The 26,940-nt window shown below is 36.2% G+C and overlaps 1 protein-coding gene across 1 annotated transcript; it reads right to left on the bottom strand.

Annotated features, from left to right (window-relative positions):
- Positions 1–7,727: 7,727 nt before the first annotated feature.
- LOC103847859 lies at positions 7,728–24,517 on the bottom strand. Its single transcript, XM_033288428.1, has one exon. It carries the CDS (start codon positions 12,972–12,974, stop codon positions 11,826–11,828), a length of 1,149 nt encoding a protein of 382 aa, XP_033144319.1. The 5' UTR covers positions 12,975–24,517; the 3' UTR covers positions 7,728–11,825.
- Between the last annotated feature and the right edge of the window lie 2,423 nt (positions 24,518–26,940).

The following is a 26,940-nucleotide window of genomic DNA, read 5'->3' as shown; positions in this document are numbered from 1 at the left end:
GATGATGAATGAATTATGAATGAGTATGCATGATTGCATATGAATATGGTTGATTAATTAAGAATTAATCATGAATTAATTAAAGGATAATCATTGATTAATTAAGGATTAATTATGGATTAATTAAGGAGTAATTATGGTTGATTGATTAAGTATTATCCCTTGATCTATATTTATATATTAAGTATTTATCTAGTTTAAATACTTAAGAATTAATAAGAATAATTCTTTGAGGTTATCCCGAGCCTTAGTACTTGTTCTCAAGTACTAATCTATATTATTCTATGAATAAGTATGAATCATGTGAAGTCTTATTGTATACTCACTCTCCCGAAAGTCCCGCATTGCCGTGAATTGGTCCTGCGATATGGATCAAGGTCATGAAGACACGATGATGGGGTCGCACCCTGGAGACCGTGTAACTGCATGCAGCGTTGGATGTTCTATCTTGGAATATCTGATGGAGATGATGGTTATATTTATTCCCCGTTAAGCTCGGTTAGCCTTGGTGGTTTTCCGGGTTTAGCATATATATATATATATATTAAGAGTGAGTGATTGGCGGGTATCGTGGAGGTGATGTTTAAGATAGATTCACATGGATGGATTGAGAGGCCTTATAATTATATTAATTATGGAATATAATTCCACAGCATTCAAATGGTGTCGCTTGATCGGGATACTATTGATATGTGTTTGGGTGTGGGATTAGACTCACTGAGTAAACTAGTTACTCATGACTCATTTGATATGCAGGTAACCAGTAGGTGGGAGACCTTTACTCTAGGACGGGAAGGAACGGCATTAGCCAGCGGTAGTTTTATTATCCTTGCAGTCGTTTTGATATACTTTATGTATAAGGTTTGTTGACCGAAAACCTCGAGGTTAATCTATAAGATTTTGTAAGATTCTTTTAAATGAATAAGTATATAGTGTATAAAGAATGTTTTTAAAGTACGGGTTCCAAATGATATTAGTCCTTGTCCGGACGAACTAACTATCGGGTATTGCTTTTTCGGGTTGAAAAGCCTAGAGTGATATCTGATAGGAACATTGGTGTTCTTTGGTTGTTGGTCTAAGGCGATCAGAAGTATTCTGAGAACCTCGGATCAACCATCGAGGAACATCAACCGTGTCATTTCCGGTCAACTACGATCGGGGGTGTCACAAAGGTGGTATCAGAGCATGGTTATACGATTCTTGAATGGGACTTGTTTCAAACGTTTTTCTAGTCAAAATGAGTCGCAAGGATAATTAAGATGTGCTGGCTGGTTCCTTCCTCTTAGGATAGATAGTCATGGGTGGTTACCTTACTGTTATCTTTCATACAAGATGCATCAAGACAAGCTCGACGGAGTGGAGTGTACTTAACAATTTTGATCCTGTCAAGATTGAGATTCCTACAGTCATGATTGAGCTTTCTACCGTCATGATTCGGTTTGTTATCATCATGTTTTGGTTCAATCCGGTCATGCTTCAATCCATTATCATCATGCTCGGCTGAGCTAACGACGTGCTTGGGTTTGCTACCATCATGCTCGTAGTTGGTATCATCATGCTTTCCTGCGGTTCCTACAATTTCTAGTGTGGATATCGATATTCAAAGATATATGAGACAGAGTTGACACATCAATTACATCTTTGGCCCGTGTTTTATTGAAGTTAAAGTTGACGTTGTTGGTGATGATCCGGTTCAGAATATCCGACTTCATATGACTTATTCTTTTGGCTGCTCATTTCAATCCAGCTTATGCCCAAACGTACCAGAACCAGAGACGTAGAAGCCTGATTGATTCAGCACTTGTTTCAAGCTTAACGTTGGTGGCGGAGATAGTTCAGCAGTAGTACAAGATGATGGACGCACCAGCACCATTCCGTTGCAACAAGACATCTCCAAGTTTATGAAAAAGATAAAGAAGTTGGGACGACACCGTCAAGTACTAAACCATTCGATGTAGATTTTGTATAGAGGAAGATTTCGATTGAAACACTAGGAGCAGAACAACTAACGTGGCCCATTGTTCAGAAGATTGCAAGAAGGATATGGAACCATACATCATCAAGAATGATACAATAAGTTGGTGATTAAGCGTCAAGCATCATTTGGGAAATGTTAGTCCAAGTTAGGCGGATTTCTTTCAAGAGTTCAAGATGGAGTGTTTTCTACCCAAAACATGGGACCGATATGGAGTTCGCACAGTGAGATGTTTCCGCCAAGGTTTCGAAGTCAAGTTAATCTGATTCATCCATTATGGTTTGGAGGATGAGCTATAGATTATGAAGATGTACTATTGTGACTTAGCCATTAATCTCAGAGTAACCCAAACTATAAAGCTTAAGAGCTATGAGGAATTGGTGGAGGATCACATGAATTATATAGAAGCCGTTTTTACTGAAGAAGTTTACCAAGTCATGCAGATTATTTAACTATCAACCTATTCAGATAGAAGGTCAGTTTCAAGTAATGAATCAAGAAAGTCGATGGAGATAATTTTTGTTGGACGTTTCATCAGATCAAGACCGAGGACCCTGAGTTGTTTTGGTTTTGGCTAGCAAGGAGAGTAAGGTGATGATTGTTCAAGTATATGAAATCCTTGATCGCTTACGTCATTCGCGCTTCGGTGGTCCCAGTAATGAGTACAGAGGTTATCCTACCATGGCCCATGAAGTTACCCGATATTTTTACCTATACCTAGGGTACCGCTTGTTAAAATTGTTCGCTTTCCTTACCATTAGTCACTGACTAAGTGTTTGGCTACTTGGGTAGAGCCTACACTTTATAGTTGCATGGACCGTCAAAACCTCTGAATAGGTCCAATCACAGGTTTGCTTCTTATCCTATTGCTTGTTGTGTGCATTTTAAAAATTTATGAAAGATTAAATACATAAGTGAAGGAGTGATCAAGGTGTCGTATGAGACCTTGCCTATGGATGGAATTTTCCGCCCATATTGTGTTTGATGCGGGAACAACACATAGATGTAGTTCTCGGGTAGTGTCATTGTTTTAGGAAGGATTCACTTTAGTGAATTCAAGTACACTGTTCTTATTCGTGGAAGTAATGGCTGCCATTTAGAGTTATGGTATGCCTTCGTATCCCATCCCCATTCCTTAGTACTTCCATTAGAGCGGTTTGTTTCTATCTAGAGTGAGATTGGCTATCTATTTATCGAGCTCAATTAGGATGTTGTTGAGGAAGGAAGTCTTTGAGAGAAGACCAGTTACCGTTGGTCTGCAATGGTATTCTACTACGTGTTGGAGCCTCGCTCATATCAGTCTGGAGAGTTGGGAACCTTTTGGTAAATGGTGAAGTGGCGTATTCCATTATCATCATAATTGGGCGGAGAGAAAATAACAAGAAGCAGAGTATCAAGGACAGTTAGATAACTAGGGAACATGAAGCTATGTTTAAGAAAGTGGAAAATTTGTTGACATCCAAAAGTAACCCGTCAAGTATTCTGGTTGAACCTTGATTCGCTGCAATTGCCTAGGCATCTATCCAAGTGGTTCTAGCCGAATTCAAGTAGCAGTCAGAAGATTTGTTTGGAGAAAGGTTTCGTTTGACTTAGTTATTTTCTGTGGAGTGTACCCATGTCAGTGGTAAAGAAGAAGAACCAGAGTTTGCGGTTATGTTCGAGTATAAAATCAAGGACGTGACCATCAGGGTCAAGTATCAAGTTCTAGAATTGAAGAATGGTTAAGATCGGTCGCAAGGCGCAGTTTTATTCCAAGGACGTTTGATGGACGCTTCACGTTGTAGTAAATATTTCTGCACGGAAATTGGAAGTTAGATCCCTTAGTCAGTAAATGAACAAGGAGTTGTTGCATATTTACAAAAGATCGCTACTACTACATAATGGTCGTACTCAATTTCAGTTATCGAGATTCGAAGTTCTGTGGATTGGCCGGTTACCATCAGAAGTTTGTTCAAGAGTTAGAAACCATATCCACCAATGAGTTGATCGACTGAGAATGGTGTTACCTTGGAATGGAGTAAAAGTATTGATGAAGTATGAAATTAGTTAGAGGACGTATCTACGTCTATGCATATCTTAGACTTGCATGAGCCTAACCAGCCATATACTACTACATGGTTATCTGTTGACCGGAACTTCTTTTAGTTATGCTATTGGTGATCCGATTTTGCGTAATCTTATATCAGACCCAGTATGATAGAACTGCTGAGACCAGAAAACTTGTAACCCTATTTAGCCTATCCTAAAGGTCCTTTGCGGATAGGTGAGCACCATATCGGAAGATTGGAGAAAAGGAAAAATTTGTAAAAATTCAAGTATTTGGGGAACCATCAATTGTTTTGACACGGGCAGGTGAGGATAAGTTCAGAGTTGTATATCTTAAGCTTCTTGCAGAGACTCCAGTGTTCAGTAAAAGTCTGTACAGCTATGTTTTGAGAATTCGGGGACAAATTATTTTAAGGGGGGGGGGGGGGGGGGGGGGGGGGGGGAGAATGTAATAACCCTCACGAGCCAGTTAATTTTTGGTTGGTCGAGAAAAACTCCGGTCGACCAGTTTGGAGTTGGTCAATCAGATTTAAAAATAAAGTCGACCCGGTGAATTAATACCTCGACGGGACTGTCTTGTGGTCGAAAGGCCTCTCATTGATAGTTATTGTAGAGTGTTAATAATGTTGGTCGAATTTTATTTAAGCTAGGCAAGCTTAGTTGAAAGCAAGACGAGATTCGAAGGATGATAAATTTTAGTCGAAAACTGTCCGAAATTGTCGTTAAGTTTCTTAACTAAATTCTGACCAGTCTAATACCTTCACCAGCTATTCTGCTTGCTTTCTCAGTAAATCAGTCACATGAGCTGCACCTACCTGCTTGCTTGCTTCACTAAAGTCACATGAAAGTCACAAGCTTTAATAAAAACAAAATAATCTTTCTTCAAAGGAGGGAAAGGACAGCAACTTGCTTTGTTTTAAGTAAACCCTCAGCTGAAGCAACCCCTCATGCTATAAAATACCTTCTTCTCTCCTCTGGACGTTCATAACCTGCAAGAAAAACCAGAGAAAAATTCAGAGAGAAAGAGAGAAAGAAGAGAGAAAAAATAGTGAGAAAAACTAGTTGAAAAATTCAGAAAAAAATTCAGAGAAGAGAATTGAGCATGGACAAACCTTTCTCACCACCCTGTGACTTTATCCAGTGTGTTGTGGTGTGGTTAAGAGCTGAAGGTTTGGTATCCAAGAGTTTAGAATCACCCATGTTCTTCAGCCTTTGATTTTGATCGGTTAATTCGTGGTTAGCTTGAAGAGAGACAACCAGTCAAGTTTAATTAGTTGAGTAAAACCGATGGCCAAGGAGAGTATTCGGATCAGCCGGATCCTTGTGATGGTTATGAACCGAGAGTGATCCAGAAGTGAAGTGTGATTAGCTTGAGCTCGAGTCTAGTCTTTCTTAGCCAATCTCATGGATTTAAAGGTGAGTCTAGATAGATGATGAATGAATTATGAATGAGTATGCATGATTGCATATGAATATGGTTGATTAATTAAGAATTAATCATGAATTAATTAAGGGATAATCATTGATTAATTAAGGATTAATCATGGATTAATTAAGGAGTAATTATGGTTGATTGATTAAGTATTATCCCTTGATCTATATTTATACATGAAGTATTTATCTAGTTTAAATACTTAAGAATTAATAAGAATAATTCTTTGAGGTTATCCCGAGCCTTAGTACTTGTTTTCAAGTACTAATCTATATTATTCTATGAATAAGTATGAATCATGTGAAGTCTTATTGTATACTCACTCTCCCAAAAGTCCCGCATTGCCGTGAATTGGTCCTGCGATATGGATCAAGGTCATGAAGACACAATGATGGGGTCGCACCCTGGAGGCCGTGTAACTGCATGCAGCGTTGGATGTTCTATCTTGGAATATCTGATGGAGATGATGGTTATATTTATTCCCTGTTAAGCTCGGTTAGCCTTGGTGGTTTTCCGGGTTTAGCATATATATATATATATATTAAGAGTGAGTGATTGGCGGGTATCGTGGAGGTGATGTTTAAGATAGATTCACATGGATGGATTGAGAGGCCTTATAATTATATTAATTATGGAATATAATTCCACTGCATTCAAATGGTGTCGCTTGCTCGGGATACTATTGATATGTGTTTGGGTGTGGGATTAGACTCACTGAGTAAACTAGTTACTCATGACTCATTTGATATGCAGGTAACCAGTAGGTGGGAGACCTTTACTCTAGGACGGGAAGGAACGGCATTAGCCAACGGTAGTTTTATTATCCTTGCAGTCGTTTTGATATACTTTATGTATAAGGTTTGTTGACCAAAAACCTCGAGGTTAATCTATAAGATTTTGTAAGATTCTTTTAAATGAATAAGTATATAGTGTATAAAGAATGTTTTTAAAATACGGGTTCCAAATGATATTAGTCCTTGTCCGGACGAACTAACTATCGGGTATTGCTTTTTCGGGTTGAAAAGCCTAGAGTGATATCTGATAGGAACGTTGGTGTTCTTTGGTTGTTGGTCTAGGGCGATCAGAAGTATTCTGAGAACCTCGGATCAACCATCGAGGAACGTCAACCGTGTCATTTCTGGTCAACTACGATCGGGGGTGTCACACATGGCATCTTGGTTGGTTCACAATATTTTGTCTATGTGGCATGGCTTAGAAAGGAGGGATTTAGTCCATTTTATATAGTAGGAAAGATATTTTCTAAACTATTTCTAAGATATGAGTGTTTAAAAAAATTTAACACGGGATGTTTAGAACACGGAATTATGCTTATGAGAGAGTGGCTCGGAAATGGGCTTCGAGATGGGTCGAATGGACTCTGAAAATAGCTTTTTTTTTTAAATTCAAGCCAAGTCCGGATGACATGGCATCTTGGTTGGTTCACAATATTTTTCCTATGTGGCATGGCTTAGAAAGGAGGGATTTAGTCCCTTTTATAAAGTAGGACTAGATCCTTTCTCCGCGCTACGCGCGGATAATATAGTTAAATTTGTTACATTTTTCGTTTTTATTTATATGTGAATTTTTCTATATTAAATTATATATAACTAATTTTTAAATTTAATTTTTTTTTATTTTTAGTTTGAAGTAAATATTTCTAATATATGTAACACAATTAACTAATAAAATATGAAGAATGAAGTCTGAAATTTTATAGTTATGTAAAAAATAAATAATTATGTATAGAACACAAATTATCTTAGTTTAAAAGATCGAAATCTCATCTCGAATAAATTTACGAAAAGAAAAAGTACTCCAATAACCTACTTAAAATATAAAACTTCTTTTTCAAAAAAAAAGCGTACTTAATAATATTTTTTTATGTGTAGTAGTTGAAAACTGACAATTGAATATCGATCTAGAATATTATTTTAATATATCTAATGTAAAATATTAATTGTAATAAACAAATTTTGAATTTTGTAATATTACATGAATTAGAAGTCTTTAAAATCTAATATCTATTTTATTAACATACTATATTTTTTATTCATTTATTATTTTGATGTTACAAAATATTGCTTTAGTTTATTTGTATATTATTTTTTTAATAATTTAGTTTCTTTTTAAGTAATTTTAAAATTATCAAGAATATAATATATTTAAAATTATTTATTTAAATATATCCAAATATGATGTCTCATTTTTATGTGTGTTTGCGTTGAGCATATTTAATTTGTAATTTGTATATTTAATAACACCTTATTGCGTGTGGTTCTATGGTTTTAATAAATGTGTTGTCATTTCATTTTTATTACTACTAACATGATTTTTTAGTGATCAGTGATAATGTATTTTTAACGTTATGTATTATATTTTATAGTATATTTTTTAACTCTTCGTGCTGGCACTTTTTTTTAGAATCATTTTAATTTGATAATAGGTTTAAAATGTACATAAAAATGTGTATGTTGTAAATTTAGACTTTTTAGTGTAGCTGAGCACTATCAATTATGGAAATTATATTATGATTTTATTTTACTAAATATTTTTTGTATTTTTACAATTTTATCGCATTATTCTTTAATTACAGAGAATTGATATTTTCAATTTTTGTTTCATATACCATAAGTCATCGGTTGATTTTTGTTTGTTTTCTTTCTCTAATTATAATGTACAGTTCGACCGTTTCTTCTTTTTTTTGGATCAAATTACTAATATCATCAGATAGAAAAGCTTAAACTCTAAGAATGGAGTGAGTATTTGTGCTAGAGAAAACTGATTTAACCACTCATATAGTGAAATACTATAATATTAGAAGGTATGAAAACTCTTATATATTGTCCTACGCTGGACATAATTAAGTTGTTGTCAATTGATTCTATATTTGTGATAACTGGAAATACATCTTTATGTCTTCCTTACATCATCCTTAATTGGTTTACGGTTCGACCATTTCTAATATACTGAGAGTAACATAAAATTAGATGTTGATTATCTCCTTCCAATTAGGAATGCATAATATGAGAGAAATTTAAGATGAGACCTCTTTACAATTTTGTCCTCATATCTATATAGAGTTAGTTTATAGATTACTCTATCTGTTTCAAAATGTAATCAATTTTAATTAAAATCTGTAATATTTAAAAGTTATTACTTTAGAAAACTGTCATTTAATATATAAATTTAATCAATTACACAGTAATTTACATAATTTAATTGGCCACACAATATTCAATAAATATAAAGTTACATTGAACTATAAAAACAATTTCCCTACCAAAAAAATATAAAAAAAATTTATATAGTGAAACAAAAAATACTTTTAAACCATTATATTATAAAACAAAGAGAATATTTAAATTATATTGAAACATTAGAATAGTAAGAATCAGAAAAGCTGAAATCTCAGCGTCGATCATTTACGTTGGCCATGCTATTGACTTTGAAGATAACGTGAATGATCAAGAACAAAAAGATTAATTTTAGCTTCAGTCTTTTTTTTTAATCATTTTACCAAAAAGAAAAAGAAAAAAGGAACATGAACATGACTAAGACTAATAAAAAAAGATACAAACAGAGTACTGTAAAAAGGTGTTAATCACAATAGCAAACATTATAGTCGCAAAAATAATCAACTTTATATTAAATATTAATCAAAATAATAAAATATATAATATTAATAAATTTCATTTTAAATATAATTAAACTTTTTAAAAAATTTATGTTGCACATGGTGCAGGAAAACACCTAGTATTATTTGAATTTCAAAAACTATCTGATGCACTGACTTTTTGTGACAAATCAAATTTAAGGAACTGGGCAAAAGATTGAAAGGAGGAATGTGGAGAGGTACAAAGAGTATTCAGTTGATGAGTTATAATGGAGCATTGAAGTGCCATTGTTGTAGTCGTAGGAGTTACACCGGTGAAGTTTGGTAGACGAACAGTTTTGGAGTCGCTGGAGACGTTTGAGGTGAGTAGACTAAAGAAAAGGAAGCGATAAGTTATACAATGGGCTGACTATTTTGAAGGGTTTGGATGGTTCGAGACCCATCATCTAAACATTCGCGATGACGTGGCAGTTTGATTGGTGGGGAATTTTTGTCCTATGTGGCACTCCTAAGAAGCCTCAAAATTAGTAGCTTTTATATAGTAGGATTGTACACTGTATAATGTTTATATATTTATTTTTTATGTAATGGCTAATATTAAATTGTTATCTTACTTAAATAAATGATAGAACCATTATGTAGTAAATATAAATAAAATAATATGTTAATTTAATTGATTTATCATTGATTGAAATGTTTTTGTAGTATTTAAACCTGTAAAAGTAAGTTTTATTTATTTTCATTTATTATAAATTTTTGAATATTTTTTAATTATTTAATTTATTTAAATATTTGGTTATTAAAAAGATAAGTTCCAATATTTTATATTGTTTGGACATAAGATTAATTATAGTGTTGTTTGGGAAAATAGATAGTAGTATAAAGAAATGACTATATTGTTTGGAAACATTGATAGTAGTATAAGGAAAAGAATATTAGTGATTTAATGTAGGTTTAACTATAAAGTAGGATGATGTATTTAATTTAAAAACTTATAAAATAAATGTTAGATCTAACACAATGTTTCTGTTTTAATAATATAGATTTGTTTGGTTGTTGGTATTTGGATTTTTATTTATTAAATTAAAATTTTAAAAAGGAAACTAATTCTAGAACAACCAAATCTATAGTTCTAGGTGGTTGTCTGCAAATTCTAGGTGGTTTCTCGCCTAAAAGGAAACTAACTCGTTTATTTGAATTTTCATTTATTAAATTTTTATTTTTTATATTTTTATTATGATATATAATAAAAATCAGCTATGACTAGTTCATTTATTATAATATAAATTGAAGAAACAGAAACAATATATTAATACAAGACTAGAGTTAAGATAAAATTGACATGCTTATTTTTGTAATAGGAAAAAAATGAAATGACACATATATAAAACAAATGTGTGAAGAATAATAAAACTTTTTTTTGTATTCTTGGTTATTTTATACTTTTACATACTTAACTTTTTATTTGTTTGACGAAATACATGGGTTTTACGTATTTTTTTTTCAGCAAAAAATTTACAGACTCATGTTGACTCTGTATACCATATTGGTAACTCCGCATCCATGTGAACGACAAAGGACAGTTGCTTGCGTGCACTACGTGCTAAGCTATCCGCCCGAAGGTTCGCCGTCCGAGGTACATGTACGATGTCTGAGTTGAGGAAGTTTCCTTTGAGAAGCTTGATATCTTCCAAATAACTTTCAAATGCTGGTCATTCTTCTGGTTCCGAAACCATGTTCACCAATTACTATAACTGTTAATTAATTTGTTTCATATGTTTTTATAACATGAAGACAAATTAAGTACGAAAAATCAATATATATGACATGTTCTAAAATTGATATGGTAGAAGATGGAAAATATAAAATAAATTAATTTATTTTTAAAAACTATTTACGAAATAATGATATGTATATTTTGTGGTAAAATAAACTTTTACAATGTATGATAACAAATTTATCAAAAATATTATAAAATAGAATCATGTTATTTTGATGTAATAAAATTATTCACATTAATAATAAGTATATATGTCTATAATAATGACATCATGTTATTTAAAATGTTAGATAATATTTTTCTTATATATAATTATTAATAGTATTAAATTAAAATATGTATGTATTAAAATATATTTTTAAAAATGAAAGTAATACTTTTAAAGAATAGCACTTTTAAATAAACAATTGTTTGATACGATAGTGTGATGATTGGATAGAATTTAAGGATGCATTTATTTGGTTACCCAATTGTGAGTGTTATGTTAAACACTAAATCAAAAACGCGTGAGAAAGTTTGATTTGACACAATAATAAAAATTTTGTAACTATTTTACTTCTAAATAAAATAAAGTGGTAGACAAAATAATGCGAAAGTAGAAAGTGTTATAAAATAACTTTTTGTTCATTAATCTTTGGGTTTTTTATTAATCACAAATTATGTCATAAAAATATTTTTGGAGACTTATATTAAAATTTATAGAATTATCGTTATATTTCAATAATCTTCTACGACTATACAATACCAAAATTTTTGATTTAAACTATTTAAAATAAAAATGTTATTTTTAATAGTTATAATTACTATTCAACATAATATATAATTTTCATTATAAAATGTTTATACATGTGAAATCGCGGACAACCACCTAGTATATATTTAAATCAGTTACAAAAAAAGCATATATATTTAAATAAAACATTTTTACAAGAAACGGGAAACAATAAAAAGGAAACCAAACGTAAGTAAATTAAACTAATTAATTAGGAACACACTCATGTTCCACGAAACCAGGCAAAGTCCTTGTAGGAGAAGCAACAAAAACCCTAGAATGCCCCACCATTGTCACTACTCTCAGAGCTTCTTCTTCATAAGCTTTTCTCACCTTCTCTTCCCTTTTTGCTCTTCTCCTCCGCTTCTTCGCCGTCACAACAGCCCCCGCCACCACAAGCCCTAAAAGCACCACCCCTACCGTCACCGATCCAACAAGCCCACCAACAACCGATCTCCACCGTCCAATCTTCTCCTTCTTCATCTCATTTTCTCCTCCACCGCCTGATTTGGACGAATCCTGATCATCCGTCACCACTAAACCAAAATGTCCGTTAGTTTTAACGGCGCAGACATACGGCTTCACTTCTCCCGCAAACATTACTTTCCCTTCTAGCCCGAAAGTCACACACATTGGCTTATTCAAGAACGTTCTCTCTACCATCGACGGTCCAGAAATATTTCCGAAATTAACTGTGGACGGATCTTTAGCATCGTCTAGGAGAAGACTTATCTGATAAGAGCTGCTCAAATTATTACCCAAAACGTCGTTTATGGCATTATAAGCTAAGAGTCCTAGAACAGGAGAGATAAGTCTATAACCAGATAGATCATAGTTCCTGTAATAGATATCAGACCATTTTGATCCCAAGATCTGTCTCACAACCACAAGACGTTCACCACACGGTTCAAGAACCGCTCCGACACCGATATGGATTTCTTGGAGCTGAGCTCCATATCGCCGGAGACTCCCACAACGGAACCTGATAGCGTCGAGATTTATGCCGGAGTAGTTAGAAGGGAGATGAATACGCCGAAGAACGCCGGTCTTGATTGTGTAATGTTGGTTCTTGAAAGAGTTTAGAGTGTAATCTCTTAGGAGGAGATCGAGAAGCTTTGAAGATCCCTTGAAACGTTCTTGAGTAGTACTACTAGTGGAGGGTGAACCTTTTAGATGAGAAGGAAGGAAGGAGACTAATAATATGATTATTATTATTATTAGTGAAAGAGAGGGAAAATAGAATGTTGTTGTTGTCGCCATTTTTGATCTTGAATGAGTTATTGATCTCCTATTTGTTGTTGTTGCGAGAAAATGAGAAGAAGATGTGAAGGGGAAGACATCAATTAAGTTGATCATGAGATATAAATTTTCTTTAGCTCGATGAAGGCTTTAGATTGAAGGGAAGGGTTTGCTTTATATGTATGCATATGTATATGTTTGTATGCTAATCAGTATGGTTTTTGGATATTAAAGGCCGCGTGAGATTGTTTTGAGTAAAGTGTACGTCTACATATTAAAAGGATAAATCGTTTTTGAAGAAAAAACACTCATGTGTACATGATATCAATTTTTGGGTGACTAAACATTGGTCAAGGTACGTTTTAGTCACATCAATACAAACACATTGAGGGGCAATCAGCGTGATTTAGTAGTTAAATAGAAGGTAGTGCTAGATACATTGTACTCAGTGCAATTATAGAGGAAACTTTATATTTCAAATAGAGATCGTTTTCGTAAAGAAATATTTAAGAGTAAATCCCAATTTTATTATAAAATTATTATATTTTATAAAACACTAACAAAATACATTGGAGATAGGAGTTTTTCGTTTCTCCATCTAGATGAGCCATCTGAATGAATATGAGAGTTTTGTTTATTTAGGCATTAAAAGTACAAGTTATCTAGATGACTCATCTGAATAAGTTTTAAAAATTTAGGTTTAATTTTGAAAATCAGCTGGCTGATCCCAATTGGATAATCTAGATAGAAATGGGTTTGTCAAAATGGTACAATGTATTTTACACCCCCATGTAATTAACAATTACAAACTCAAACCTAATATCATTTTATCACTCATGAAAAACGATAAAACCACAAAAAAAAAGAATTTTCCACTAAAACTACAAAACACATTTTTCCGCCAAAACCCACAAGACATAATTTTCCGCCAAAACCGCAAAAACGCGTTTTCCTGCCAGAACTCGTTTTCCCGCCAAAATAGTAAAAATGTGTTTTCTCGCAAAAACCGCAAAACACATTTTTCCGCCAAACTCACAAAACGCGTTTTCTCGCCAAATCCGCAAAAGCGTATTTTCTTGCCAAAACCGTAATGGCGTATTTTCTTGCCAAAACTGTAAAAACGTGTTTTTCGCTAAAATCGTAAAAGCAAGTTTTCCGGTAAAACTGTAAAAACGATTTCCTGCCAAAACCGAAAAACGTATTTTCCTGCCAAAACCAAAAAACGCATTTTCCCGCCAAAATAAATAAATTTATATGAAATAAAAATCTATTAATGTGAAATGTTAATTTTAAAAAATTTCAGTGTAAATATATTTTATACTAAATAATAAAAGTTAGTATAGTTAAAATTAATATCAAACATATGATTAAATCAAAGCAATGGTATATTTGTAATTTGTTTATTAAACTCATTTGGATGAAAATAGAAATAAAGAAACAAACATAAAAATCATCCAGATGACTCATCTAGATGAGAAAACGAACAGCTCCTAAAATCTGGATGGATCATTTGGATGGATCATATAGATTGAGCAGCTAGATGGAGATGATAGAGGGAGAAACGAACAACCCCATAGTCTAACATCACAAAAAAATATTTGATGGTGCCGTCTCTATCTATAACTTCAAATTAGGATAAAACCTGCGCCTTCCGCAAGGTGAAAATTATGAAAAATGTTCAATTTATATATGTAACATTTAGGAAATCAAAAGCTTGCAATATTTGATAATTAGAACATAAATTTGGATATTGATGGGCCGGACCAAACGAAACTGAATATAATGTTGGACCAGACTTTTAATTACCAGCAAACTGTCCGAGTGGGGACGATGCCGTTCCATTTCATTAGTATTTTTCACTCGCTCGATCATTGATAGAAAGAAAAGAGGATTAGGTTTTCTCTCTCAAATCGATCGATTATCAGAATAGCTTCTAACAGATTTTTCAATTCTGAATCTTCTCAATTCAATCTTGACCTCCGAGTTATGAATTTATCGAACTACTTTAGTCTCAAATGAATATTTGTTTGCGTAATAGAAGACCCAAAAGGAACACTTTTTATAAGGCCTTAAGAAATCTACATATATGACAACGATCTCATGTCGGTATCACAATCTTTTGATAATTCTATTTATCGATTGACTATTGGTCCAGTAAATTTAGTGTAGCAAATTTTGGTTGTATCACAATCCTTCAGGAAAAGATTACCAGGGAACTCTTCAATTAGCACATATTTAATTTAGTGCTACAAATAGTTTTTAAGATTTGTAACAATTTCATGTTACAAAGATAAAATAAAAAGTAAAAAATCCATTCCTTAAAAATTAAAATGAACCTTAGGATGAATATTAAAATGATAAACTGTTTTGCATATAATAGTAATAGACTTTCACTGAGAGGTTCTCGTTCGGAGTTCTAACTAATAAACTAAACAAAATATTAAAAAGTGAAGAAAGAGATTAGGATTAGGTTCTAAAAACAAATTTTTAAGAGCTCTTTCGACCGTCCTGTAATACCTCTGGTCAAGGACATCAAGTCAACGCAAAGTCAATGACTTAGGATTGACCAACATTTGGAGTATTATGCTATATAGAATTATGACTAGAGGTTCAGTCGAGGAGTTTTAAAGAACGGTCGAGCAAAAATCAGATTTGATCGCAGAGATAGAATCTGAGCTACGAAAGGATCATGGTCGAGCATGGAGAATTTCCAAAGTCAACAATTTAAGTAAGACTCAATCTCAATCATCAAGTTGGGTTAGTGGAAGACATTTGGTCGAATCAGAATCAAGTTTGTACGAGCCTATAAGGAGATGGTCGGTAGAAGTTTCAGAGATGGTCTACGCAGAGGTTTGGTAACGGTTAGAAGACGAAGGTGGCTACTATAAATTCATGAGTTAGGGAATCTATCTAGGAACCTTATTTAAGGTATTTTAGGACATATTTGAGAGTTTTGTCAAGACAAAACCAAGATGGTTTGGAGGAACACCAAGATAGTCCGGAGGAAGACGGTTTTGGCCGATATGGTCGAAACGAGCTAGTTGAGGGAAAAGGATGCCAGATTGAGTTGTGAAAACATATCAGCACAAAAACTTCCATGCAGTGGTTCTCCCCTACAAACTGAAGTCTACAGGAGCAAGTGATACAAGCCTAAGGAGTAGGTTCGTTTTGATTTTTGGTACAGTGAACCTACATGGGAAGGAGGTTTAACTTCTAGAAGATGGGACGTAAATGGTTTGATTCAGTGTACTTTAGTGCATGGGAGCTTTTGGAGTGCATTTTGGTGACAAGTGGAACTACACATGTCAAGTGTTCCCACCCTACTTTTTCGCTATAAATAGGACCCTTAGGATGAGTTTTAAAATTTTAGAAACCCCATGTGCCTTCTCTCTCACTCTATCTTATGGGTTGTTCTTGAGAGAGAAAATGGCTAAAAACGATAAAAATTTCTAAGTGAGTGAGGAGAGTATTTCCGTGTGTTGATCCTTGTCCTAGGATCTGTTGTGTTGTGCTAAGAGAGGTGGTCTTTGGCTTTTGGAGGTGTTGTGCGGCTTGTGAAGACCTAGGTGGACCTCTGTGTATGTGTCTTGTGTGTTGCTAACCATGTGTGTATGCAGCTTGAACCATGAGGGTTCATGAGCTAGGACCACATTTGCGGTTTATGTGTGTGCGTGTGGGAGTTGGTAGACCCCATGCTTGAGTGTTTAATTATAATGTATGTTATAGTTATGGTTATGCATATCTTGTCTTGTTGTTGTGAACATGGTTGTCTATGGGTGATACCATGATTGATATGTATTGTGTTGTTAAGTGGTTAGATTACATGCAGGCATCCTTAGTTTTGTGGTTGCATATGTTATGGTGTTGTGTAGAATGTAGATTTGAGTGAAACTCTCTCATGCCGGTTCATATGGATTGCATGTAGTGAAGTTGGGGTTGCATAGAGATTTGAGTGAGACTCTCTCTTATGTCGGGTAGTTGTTTAGTGTGTCACTCGCTTTAGAGTTGTCGAGTCTAGACCAAGTGTCGCATGGAGGTTAGAGATGGAGCTCCCTCATGCTAGTTGTGTTTTGTGTTGTGGTCTAGACTAGGGCGAGTGGGTGTGTGTGTCGTGCATTTAGTCTAGATGTGTGTTGAATGGAGGTTAGAGGTGGAGCTTCCTCATGCTGGTTTGAGTTGTGTTGCATCTATACTAATTCTTGTGAGTGTGTGGCCGTCTCGGAGTTAGATTGGGAGAAGCCCAATTCTCCGGTGATGTGCGTGGACCATGGGTTTAGATTGGGAGAAACCCAATTCTCCAGTGGTGGAGTGAACTACTCTCCACGGCTTGTCAACGTGAAGTGGGTTGCGCCCATAGACAAACGCTGCATGACGATGTAGTCCGGGTTAGATTGGAAGAAACCCAATCCCCAGAGTGATGTTTTCCGGTCATGTGAGTTTTGTGTTAGTGTACGGGAGTGTTCAGGGTGGAGAGGATAGCGCTCCGGGTTGTGAAGGGATCCCGGGATGTGTAGAGCGAGGCTCCGTCCTTCGAGTGTTTTGTTTTTTGTCTAGGATTGAGTCTAGATTGTCGTGTGGTTTGTAGTTAGGTCTCGGGATGAGATTGGGGAGTAGAGTTATTGCATTGCATTCATGTTTGAGCGATTGCATTCATGTTTAAGTTATTGCATTGCTTTAGTAGTTGCACGTTTACTCTTCCGCATTGCTTTCTTGTTGTTGTGTTTGTGTTTGCGCAAAGGGGAGGGGTCGTTGTTGTTCTGTGTTTGGGAACTCACTGAGTAATCTATGATTGCTCACCCCCCCCCCTTTTCTTTGCAGGTAACCGTATAGGGTTGTGCGGTTGCGGGGTTAGGAGGACGAGGCCAGCGTAGTTTTCTGGTGTTGTTTGCAAGGAGCAAGATGTTTATGTTTTCACTCGTTTTGATTTTTATTGGTACCGTTTGACTCGTTATTTTCTCTTTGTTGTTGTATTTGAGGACTTTAGTCGAGTTCCCGACTTTGTGAAATAAATAAAGTATGTTTGTTTAGTAAAATCCCCGTAGAACCCTGATATATAGTTTTGTCCAAACTTAACACAACTCTTGGCCGAGGTACGGGTTGGTAAGCCTTAGGCCAAGGTCGAGAGGGACAGTATTGTGGCCGGACTGGTCGAGATTTTGAATTTGTTTAAATTGTTGGTCGGACTGACTACGGTACTCGTCAAAACTGTGACACTTTCGGGTCGTTCTGGGTTAGTCCGACCTAGGACGGTCCGTGGGTGTTAGAAATGGTGGTATCAGAGCATGGTTGAGATACCGTGCTTTCGTTTGTGGGTTTTCAAATGTTTTATCGAGTCAAAAGGAATCGCAAACAACGTCAATAGGGAACTGGAACGTCCTCTTCTTAGGACTAGATATGTTAGATCAGTTTTTGGGAATTTAGGATCTCATTCTTATCTTGTGTTGCAGTTTCTGGTGTTGGTAATCGACAGGGCGAGAGTGGATCGAGGATGGGAAATGTGGTACGGTTACGAAAAGTTGGGCAAGTGACTGAAGCAGCCGGTTATGACGGGTCAAGTGAATCGAGCTCATCCAGCGAGTCAGAGTCTGATTCCAACTTTGAAAATGAGAATGTGGTCGAGAGAACCGAGAGTTTGCATGAGACCGGGTCATCCGAGTTTGAGGAAGCTGAGGTACTTGAATAGATTGAAGAAGAATCTGATCATTTGGAGGGTATGAACTTTTTCCAAAGCATGGAAGCCATTCCACAAGCATCATCCGACTCATTCAACTTCCAGTACGGCTATGGCAATGAGTTGTGGGAGGCAATGGAGATCAATTCATCCGATGTGGAGATAATTGAACAACCACCGCTGGAAATCATTGAGATCTCATCAGACAGCACGGTGGCCATCAACATTGCCGACTTCAGTTCCCGAGAGACCAGTCCATGGATCCTGATGCCAGCTTGGAGTCCAGCGTTCTCACTTGGAGGATCTATTGATTTCAGCTTGGAAAGTATTGGACAATTATTTGACCCATACTACGAGTACCATTACTCGCCAATGCCAATGGAGTCATCACCAACCAATCCGGAAGTTGGAACAGAAGCAAGGGAACTGGACAAGGAAGTTCAACGAGAGACCGAGAGGGAAGTTTAGATGATGGAGGGTACTCAGAATGGGATGACCAGAACAAGTGGAGCTCTAGGAGGACAAGTGGAAAAAGGAGGTACTAGTGGAGGACCAGCATCAAATGTTCAAGACTCTCGCGACATTCCAACCGGAAGAGAAAGCAATGTGTGTGGAGCAGGCGACCATCATACTCGGGCGTGCACCAGGATTAGGAGTCAGCCGGACTTGAATGCTTACCTGATCTGCACCTCGTGTGAAACTCGTGGACACTTTGTCGCAGATTGTCTAATGACCAGCGTGATCTAAGCCATACACATCTCCGTCGTTCCCCCTGCCAGCCCTGCTCGACCAGCCTCATCTGCAACGGGAAGATAGAACCATAGAAACCGTGGCCATTCTAGGAACCCTCGTCGTTGAGCTCGTGGGAGCTAAGGTAGGTGGTTGCTGATCCTTCTCTTTGGGTGTTGTGGTTGTTGTTTTGTTTTGTTGTTGTGTTGCGTGTGCAACCTTCTTTGTTGTGGCATTGAGGACTGTGTGTCCGGGTAGCAAGTGTTGTGTAGTGTGTAGACCTTGCTAAGTTGAGGTAGTTAAGCTTCGCTTTAGGAAACCTTGTTTTTTTTAGGAGAGAGTGAACCCTAGAGTTTTGGAAGCCGGCCCTTATTTATAGCCATGTGATGTGTTGTAAGTGGGTGTGGTGTCGGAAGGACACAAACCTTGACAAGGTGTACTCAGGAAGACTTGTGCGTGCATGAAGAAAATCTAGAACCAGAGGCGACCGTAGTAAACACCGGCAGCGAGTGTGCAAGATCAAAGTAATCAGTGGTCGAGCTAGTGAAGAAGCAACCGAGACCGTAATGGAAGCATGGAGGCTAGAGTGTATGGTGTATTTGGAATGGTGATGCCTCAAGAAGTAAAAGTTATTGAAGAGCAAAAAGCCGAAGAGTCAGGGAAGAGATGTCAAGTGGAAGACCAATCCGAAGAAGTCTAGTGGTGAAGCCCAAACGGTGTAAAGCCAAGAAAAAAAAATATGACGAGAATAAAAGATGAAGCCTAATCAGGTGTAAGACCAGAGGAGGATGAGAGGAGTTGAAGATGAAAGCCCAAACAAGGAGGCAATTTGGTGCCGGTGATCAAGAAGAAGTCCTTTCCATGGAGGGGAGACAAGAATGGAAATTTCGAGTAAAGAAATTGTGGAGTTGATCGCACGACAAGCCGGAGTTGTGATGTGAGTAGACGGTGGTCGAAGAGTTTATTATCAAATGGTGGCATTAGTAGTAAAAGAAAGAAGCAGATGGTAGAAGCAAATAGTGACATCGATAACATAGAACCAAGGAACAGATCGAGGAAGCCGAAGCAAAGTTCAGAAGGTGGTAGAAGAAGATAGAAGTACCTTGTGAATTCAGGGACGAATTCATTTAAGGAGGGGATAATGTAATACCTTGCTCAAGGGAATCAAGTCAACAAAAAGTCAACAAATTAGGATCGATCAACATTTGGAGTATTATGCTATATAGAGTTATGACTAGAGGTTTGGTCGAGGAGTTTTGAAGAACGGTAGAGGAAAAAATCAGATTTGATCGCATAGATAGAATTTGAGCTACGAAAGGGTCATGGCTGAGCATGGAGAATTTCCAAAGTCAACAATTCAAGTAATACTCAATCTCAATCATCAAGTTGGGTTAGTGGAAGATGTTTTGTCGAATCAGAATCAAATTTGTACGGGCCTATAAGGAGATGGTCAGTAGAGGTTTCAGAGATGGTCTACGTAGAGGTTTGGTGACGGCCAGAAGACGAAGGTGGCTACTATGAATACATGAGTTAGAGAGTCAATTTAGAAACCATATTTAAGGTATTTTAGAGTCTGGTCAAGACAAAACCAAGATGATTAGGAGGAAGACCAAGATAGTCCGGAGGAAGACGGTTTTGGCCGATATGGTAGAAACGAGCTAGTTGAGGGCAAATGTGGCCAAACTTTGTGTAAACATGGAAAAGGAGTTCATAGAAATATTTTACACATTTTCTTGACTTCTGGAAATGGTCAACTCAGATGTCAAAGTCAAGTAAAGTCAAAGGAGAGAGAAAGAACCCCATTGGTCCATATAACCCATCCGAGCAATCAATAGGAGCATGCCACGTGGAGGGGACCAAATTCCTTCAATCTTGGACATGGTGTGTAATAAATCAATGAATTTTATGGTGAAGAAATCAGGGGCAAAACACATCTAGAGAGCAAGAAGACATGGAGATACCATTTGTTCCCGAAATGGACTACAATGGGTAATGGAAACTATGGGCTGAAGGAAGGATTTTCTACATGAAACCCACGACATCTAAGCTTTATTTAGGACTCAGGGGAAGTATTGGATTGGGCTGGAGCACAAGAAAAACAGATTGGAAGATTAATGACCCGAAAGTGTCAAAATGGGCCATTTGTGTGGTTTGGTTAAGAAGGGAGAAGGCTAATGGCAACATATCAGGCACGAAAAATTCCATGCATTGGTTCTTCCCCTACACACTGAAGTCTACAGGAGCAAGGGAGACAATCCTACGAAGTAGGTTTCACATGTGTTAAGCTTAAAGGCCATTTTGGAGCTAAAAAGTGGTGAGGTGGAAACTTAACTTGGGAGTCAAGTTTCGTTCTGATTTTGGGTACAGTGAACCTACATGGGAAGGTGGTTTAATTTCTAGAAGATGGGACGTAAATGGTTTGATTCAGTGTACTTTCATGCATGGGAGCTTTTGGAATGCATTTTGGTGACAAGTGGAACTACACATGTCAAGTGTTCCCACAATACTTTTTGGCTATAAATAGGACCCTTAGGATGAGTTTTAGAAGTTTAGAAACCCCCTGTGCCTTCTCTCTCAGTCGATCTTATGGTTTGTTCTTGAGAGAGAAAATGGCAAAAACTGATAAAAATTTCTAAGTGAGTGAGGAGAGTGTAGGAGGCTTTTCCATGTGTTGATCCTTGTCCTAGGATCTGTTGTGTTGTGATAGGAGATGTGGTCTTTCGCTTTTGGAGGTGTTGTGCGGGTTGTGAAAACCTAGGTGGGTTCCATGTGTGTGTGTGTGTTGTGTGTTGCTAACCGTGTGTGTATGCAGGTTGGAGAACTTGAACCGTGAGGGTTCATGATCTAGGACCGCCTTTGCGGTTTATGTGTGTGCGTGTGGGAGTTGGTAGAACCCATGCTTGACTGTTTAGTTATAATGCATGTTATAGTTATGGTTATACAGATCTTGTCTTGTTGTTGTGAACATGGTTGTCTAAGGGTGATACCATGATTGATATGCATTGTGTTGTTAAGTGGTTAGATTACATGCATGCATCATTAGTTTTGTAGTTGCATATGTTATGGTGTTGTGTAGCATGTAGATTTGAGTGAAACTCTTCTCATGCCGGTTCATATGCATTGCATGTAGTGTAGTTCGGATTGCATAGAGATTTGAGTGAGACTCTTTCTTATGTCGGGTAGTTGTTTAGTGTGTCGCTCGATTTAGAATTTTTGTGTCTAGAACAAGTGTCGCATGGAGGTTAGAGATGGAGCTCCCTCATGCCAGTTGTGTTTTGTGTTGTTGTCTAGACTAGGGCAAGTGGGTGTGTGTGTCGTGCATTTAGTCTACATGTGTGTTGCATGGAGGTTAGAGGAGGATCTCCCTCATGCTGGTTTGAGTTGTGTTGCATCTAGACTAATGCTTTTGAGTATGTGTCCGTCTCGGGGTTAGATTGGGAGAAGCACAATTCTCCGGTGATGTGGATGGACCATGGGGTAAGATTGGGAGAAGCCCAATTCTCGAGTGGTGGAGTGACCTACTCTCCATGGAGTGGGCCGCGCCCATGGAGTGGACCGCTCCCATGGACAAGCGTTGCATGACGATGCAGCCCGGGTTAGATTGGGAGAAGGTCAATCCCCTGAGTGATGTTTTCCGCTCATGTGACTTTTGTGTTTGTGGACGGGAGTGTTCAGGGTGGAGAAATAAATCAAAAGAATATATTACAATCAGACTAAAATAAGATAATCTTGTTAGTTAGATTTTTATTAGACTGAATAATATAAGAATGTCTATAATTTGATAGGAGAAATTTCACGTTTACACTTTATGTAGTACCATTATTCAACTTTACCTTCAATAGAAGAACATTTTCATAAATACCTAAGATGTGTAGTTACAATGACTAAACTAACCCTAAAGGGCTTGTTTCTTTGTGCTCGATTGAGGATACGATCCTCCACGCGGCGCTTATAGATCCTTTCACGTTCTTGTACGCGATTGAGAGTAGATTTCGCTCTTCCACCGTATTCTCCTCTGGGACAAATTGCTCCATGAACTGTACCATCTCCTCGTAACGCTCCGCTTGCTCGGCGAGCTTTGCCACGTAAACGTACTGGTTTCTGCTTAATTTCACCGCTGCCATTGGAGAGAGAAAGTGAGAGAGAGAGAGTTACGAGAGCTTGGGAAACGAGGAAGAAAGATTGAAGAAGCTGCAAAGAAAACAGAGACCCTTGCCATAAACTGATGGCAGCACTGTGAGTTTTTTTTATCTATTTCATATCAATATTTTTATTGTAACTTGAAATTATAGTATCTTGGATGAATATTAACAAAAGAAAAATTTGTTGATGTGTAGTTAAATAATGATAAAGCTTTTGTCGTATGTGAAAACTTACATTCAAATCAAGCAAACATCACAGTAGAAAATGGGTTCGAGGTGAAATGGCTGATGACTAGCAAAAAAGTTTAACTTGTGAGTTATGTAGTTTGTATATGTGATGTCTTCTTTGTGTATCGTTTACTTGTAGGAGTTCTAAGAATGACTGAAGAAAGTGATGCATGTAGAAGAAGCTAAAGAGATGGCTGTTGAAGGAGCTAAGGGGTTGAATCAGGTCGTTGAAGATGCTAAAGTGATGGCTTGCTTTCCTTTTTGTTTTTTTTGTTCGGTTGTCAAGTGACTCCTTTCATAGTACCTCATTTCTGTACTAAATCAGATTGATCTTGTTTTGCAGATGTGTACACAGTTAAAACCCAAACACTTATACTTCTCAGGTTCATAAAGTTATTTATTTCCATTATTAATTTAAAGTTGAAGTTCACCGATCTTTTTGCTTGTAAAGAAGCTAAGTGGTAGCTATAATACGGCTATGGATGTTGCAGTGGACGTGATCAATGGTTACTGAAAAAAGAAGACACTGATAGACTCCGTTATGCATTGCCAAAATGTGAAGTCCTTGAGTTTGTGAATAATGGACAGTTCCGCTTCTTGTTAAGGTTCTCACATCTTCTGCATGTTTGAATCAAACATTGTATTTAGTTTACTAATCTACAGTACGATTGATCTACATATGTTAGGAGGATGGGGTAGATCTGGCGACTATTCTTAAGATTGCATATTATTATCGACGTGCGAAGAAACTTGATTACATTTATGATTACACTCTGCCTATTCCTTTTGAGCTCAAAGAGTTTGAACAATCACAAAGGTAAGTGAGTTCAAGGCTTTAACTACAACACAACATCCTGCTTCTGTTACTATAAGAAAAGACTGGAGTATTATTATTTTCACACTCAGATTGCTAATCGCTGTTGTTCTCGTCTTTCTCTCACTACAAGAAAATAGCTCTATTGCAATAGAAAAATTGCGACGTCCATTTTCGTTGATACTTTGTTATGATTATTGCAATATTTTTGCAATAATAAATATTTGTTACAATTTCATTACAAATTTATTGCAAAATAACAACTATAACAGACATTGCATATTTTTGTTACTAAATTGCAACCTTTTGCAACATAAATAAATATCTTGCAAATTTTGCAAGAAACATTCAACGTTTTGAATCATTGCTAATTTGCAAAATGAAAATATATAAAAAAACGTGACAAAATATGTGACAGTGATCATATCTTTTATTATATGTTTTTATAGAGAAGATTTTCGTATATTAAATATAAAACTATATAATATATATTTATATTGTATATTTAAACATGTAGACTATATTTTTTTAAGTTTCAGATGCTTGAGATTTTGCTAATATTTTATTTTACGAATTTAATTTTGTTTTCATCTAATATGGTATAATTTACTTATTCCTATTAAAAAAAAATTAGACAAAAAAAAATTATTTACATATTTTTTGGAAGATAGTTATAAATTAAATATACTATATACATAACATCTTTATCTCTTATTTTTTTTTTCTTTTAACTCAAGTTAAGTTACGTCCAAGATCGTCAGCAAAAAAAAAAAAGAATAAGAAAACAAATAAACTAGACACGTACCTTCTTCCAAATCTTTAAGCAAAAAAACTTCTTATCTCCGTCTCCACTTTTTGTCTCAAACCAGAAAACTTAACGAACCTTTTTTTATGAAACAGAGCATATCACAGCAGCACAACAGAGACGTTAGACTTCCTGTCTTAATCTCTCTCTAAATCTTCTGTTTAACTCCCTTAAGTAAGTTGACTCCTTCTATCTTCTTATCTATTATTTTTCTCTCTGGTTTTATTAGCTTTGTAGTTTAAGTCTTATAAGGATTATTTGCTTAACCTCTGTTTTAATCCTGTAAAAAAACAGATACAATTTTGTTGCTCTTCTTCTTCCTTGATTGAACGGCTCGGAACACTGACTTACGTCTACTTGTCATACGATTCTGCTCACACTCGGTATGATGAATCTGATATATGTGTTTCTTAATTTATGCTATTCAACTACAGTCTCAGAAGTCTAAATCTAGACAACTTTGAAAGGCTCGGAAAACTTACGTCTACTTGTTGACTACGTGATATAGGTGCCATTCGGGAGTCTGCTGATACCTAATAAATTTTTCAAAAGCAAAACTGAGGTAATTATTTGTTTGACATTCCTGGTACATGTACTTATGCATTTAGTTAATGATATATTCAAGTTCTAGATTGTTTGGTTGCAGATTTTTTGAATTTCTAAATGTCTTCGAGTAATGCTAATCATGCTATGAGGCAATGGATGTATGCAAGAATTGATCCCAATACCAATCAGGTCTCTAATGCATTTACAAAAGGATTGAAATATTTCATGGTTGTTGCCAAAAACCATGTTTTATTTACTCAAAAGCAGAAAATATTTTGCCCGTGTATTAAGTGTGAGAATAGAAAATTTCTTGATGAGCAAACAGTCACTGGCCATTTATATAACAGAGGATTTATGGCCAATTATCTTGTTTGGGTTGCACATGGAGAAGTGTATGAGGTTGACAATCACTCACGACATGCTCAGGAAAATACAAACACGCCCACAGATGTTTCCATGCAAGCTCCAAACTCTTATGTTGAGATGATAAGTGATGCCTTTATTGAGCATACGTCCTCTCATGAAAGCATTGAAGAAGATCCCAACGAAGAAGCCAAAAGATTTTTCAGTCTGTTAAATGCAAGCCAAAATCCAATATATGATGGATGTCGAGAAGGACACTCACAATTGTCATTGGCGGCTCGATGTATGACACTGAAAACAGACTATAACTTGTCTGAGAAGTGCATGGATATATTGCTGAAATGTTGAAAGACTACATGCCTGCAGATAACAATGCCACTGCTTCATACTATGACACAAAGAAACTGATGCGGTCTTTGGGGCTGCCTTACAAAAAGATAGATGTGTGTCAGAATAATTGTATGATCTTCTGGAAAACCGACGCAGACCTAGAAAGCTGTAAATTCTGTGGAGCTGCGAGATTCAAAAGTACAAAAAAACCTGGAAGAAAACAAGTTCCTTTTCGACAAATGTTTTATCTGCCAATAGCTGATAGACTGAAAAGATTATATCAGTCAAAGAAGACAGCTTCACATATGAGGTGGCACAAAGAACATTATTCAACTCAGGACAGTAATGTAATGAGTCATCCATCAGATGGTGAAGCATGGAAACACTTTAACCAGGTAGATCCTGATTTTTCCAATGAATCTAGAAATGTCTATCTTGGTTTGTGCACAGATGGA

The sequence above is a fragment of the Brassica rapa genome, chromosome A03 (assembly GCF_000309985.2).
Source record: "Brassica rapa cultivar Chiifu-401-42 chromosome A03, CAAS_Brap_v3.01, whole genome shotgun sequence".
Classification (NCBI taxonomy): Eukaryota; Viridiplantae; Streptophyta; class Magnoliopsida; order Brassicales; family Brassicaceae; genus Brassica; species Brassica rapa.
Note: the sequence above shows the minus strand (reverse complement) of the source record. Positions and strands in the feature narration are given on the sequence as shown.

Bases quoted from the DNA above. Each gene is read 5' to 3' on its own strand.
- LOC103847859 (XM_033288428.1), bottom strand. From the start codon at position 12,974: ATGATCAACTTAATTGATGTCTTCCCCTTCACATCTTCTTCTCATTTT.